At 37.7% G+C, this 2500-nt stretch overlaps 2 protein-coding genes across 2 annotated transcripts in view; one reads left to right on the forward strand and one right to left on the reverse strand.

Moving 5' to 3' along the window:
* LOC113822802 (cytochrome P450 3A41) overlaps window positions 1–340 on the forward strand; it is a 15553-nt gene extending 15213 nt beyond the window's left edge. Inside the window, exon 8 of the mRNA XM_070135054.1 lies at window positions 1–340. This exon is cut by the window's left edge and continues 1757 nt beyond it. The gene's annotated coding sequence lies outside the window, so the exon portion shown is untranslated.
* Window positions 1–2500, reverse strand: part of LOC113822866 (gamma-aminobutyric acid type B receptor subunit 2-like) — a 24034-nt gene that overhangs the window by 1316 nt on the left and 20218 nt on the right. Inside the window, exons 10-11 of the mRNA XM_070134516.1 lie at window positions 1010–1325; window positions 1–28 (exon numbers count right to left, since the gene is read on the reverse strand). The exon at window positions 1–28 is cut by the window's left edge and continues 156 nt beyond it. Of these exons, the coding sequence (XP_069990617.1) occupies window positions 1–28; window positions 1010–1325 (344 nt within the window). The remainder of the gene's footprint in view (window positions 29–1009; window positions 1326–2500) is intronic.

The raw sequence follows: 2500 nt of genomic DNA on the forward strand, positions 1-2500 counted from the left end.
ACCCGCACGCGCCCCCACAGGACCAGCACTGGAAGAAGGGAATGGTATCAGAAAAGCACACATGGCTAAATGATCAATATATACCTGTCCCTGTACTTCTGTGTGTGTCTGGGTGATAAAACCAATAAAAAAACAACAAAACATCAACAGTAACCATGTTTTCCTGAATACGTTTAGTGTAAATTAAATACTTTAAGTATATTGTTACACGTTACAAGAAAATTTTCTTTCTAATATACGAACAAATATGAAAAAAACATACCTTTATAAGAATGTATCATACATTTTCAAGCTTCAACTAAAATCCAACATTTACATTTTCTCCGCATAAGGAATGTAGTCTCTCTTGATTCTTGTATTATAGAAATCTAACTAGTCTTCTAATTATATATATATATATATATATATATATATATATATATATATATATATATATATATATATTTATGTTTCTCTTTTTAACTCGTGTAGCGTCGATAATTAAAATAGTCTGCAACACGGATGACCATGTGCCTTGTTTCAAGAAAAAATAATATACAAATAAAAATTTTGAGAGAGTATTAGTATTTTTTTACTTAAAACATACTGTTACTAAACTTGTACATAAACGTGTAAAGAATATTCCATTGCAGTAACTTTAGTTCATTAAATCCCAGACTAATTTTTTTTCAATCATGGAAATCATGATGTGCAACAGACACTAAGCAATGTACATATTAAAGATCCATAATGCAACAGGGTAGATACACAGATATAAAAAGGATCATACAATAGATGCACAAGGAAAATTGAAGCTGAATTGATAATTGTTGTAGCTTGCCTCTATTTTTTCAGAGGAGGGAGACTGTTATTCTTCACATTATTTTAAGTTGTAGTTAGAGGAGGCGATAACAATTAGGGTATTCCGAGTATGAGGAAATTGGGAGACGTAAATATGGAAGAATGGCAACTCAATAGAATGGAAGGAAAATTAATCAGAGAAAAAGAACTCGTCCTTGCATTAGTTTACCTTCTTGTGCTCAATAAACGAAGGAGTTGCGAAGGAAGATGAGTCGGAGGAGGACGAGGAAGAATTGGAAGAGGAGGAGGAGGAGGAAGAAGATAACGAAGCAGAGTGACTCCTCACGCTTCCTCCTCCTCCTCCTCCTCCTCCTCTTCCTCCTCCTCCTCCTTCTCCTCCTCCTCCACAGTCCTCTCCATCCTCTTCCATTCTCCTAAGGACAAGCTTCTGAAGCTCCTGCTCCAGCTTCAGAAGTTCTCTCCTGTAGACTTTGTTCTGGATCTCCACGCGGTAGAACCTCTCTCGCTTGTCCTCCGTCAGCAGCCTGTAGAAGAACGACGAAATGGTCAGCAAGTCTTAGTGATTTATGAATGACTTGGTGGTTTGTGACGTGTCTTGTGGCCTGCTCTCATCGTCGCCCTCGCCTCGCAGGCCACAAAGGCTATATCGGCCGGTTTGTTAGCATTGTGCGAGGCCCGACCCAAAGAATATTCGTATACTTAACATGCTTAAATAAAGAAATAAATGCATATATATCTGTCTAGACATGCATATCAGCCCGGCAAATAGATGGTTAAATGTTAAATGGTTAAATCAGATATATAGACAGATATGCCTTTATTTCTGCATCTGTATTTAAGAAAATTCATTGGGTCGGGCCTGGCACAATTCTAACAAACCGGATGATGTTTTTGCTTTACTCTGTCCTCCGCCGATTCCAGCAGGGCTATAACCGTGACATTGACGAAGCGACATCTTAGCACACGTCAGTCCAACCCTCATTGCTCGCATACATTTCCCACGCTGATATTCTGGTCTTGTGTATGATTATGTCTCGTTTTTAACTCAAAATGTTCCTTAGAAAAGTGCTTATCCTGTATCACTGTTTTCGTAAACATTATTATTGTTGATATTCTAGTTATCAATTGTTCTGCCGACATATCCTCTTCTCACAAGTTTGGGATGCACAAACATTCCTATGTCTTGTCCATCACATGTGAACTGTGTGACCGCAAGAAATTTATGAGAGCGTACACATGGACACATTTACGAAAGATTGATGTTTCTATTTTCTTGTGTGTGTCACTATGTATGCAATCACATTATTATCGACATTCTAATGTTTCGGGTTTTATGATTACTCGAGTTCTTTCTCCTTAACATTATAACTAAATTTTTCAGATTTCATGTCTTCCAATATGGAATGTTTAAAAACGGTTTGTTCTTAGCAATTTCTAACTGGTCGACACAGAACACTCGCCCTCGCAGACTCCCGCAGTAATAAAGTTTAAAATCATCGACAGCTTTAACTCTACCACTTTAATATCCAAACCAGTGCCTTGGCCACTTCAAAACGGGGACAAGTGCTCTCCACTTCATCACAGTGGTGTAGAGTAAGTGGGATAATACCCCCATTTTATTACAGAAATGGACGGATGAGAATTTCGAGTCAGTACCTCATGCCGAAGATTTCTTACTGTATATCATTTTCATAATTCC

Source organism: Penaeus vannamei, chromosome 20, assembly GCF_042767895.1.
Source record: "Penaeus vannamei isolate JL-2024 chromosome 20, ASM4276789v1, whole genome shotgun sequence".
Classification (NCBI taxonomy): Eukaryota; Metazoa; Arthropoda; class Malacostraca; order Decapoda; family Penaeidae; genus Penaeus; species Penaeus vannamei.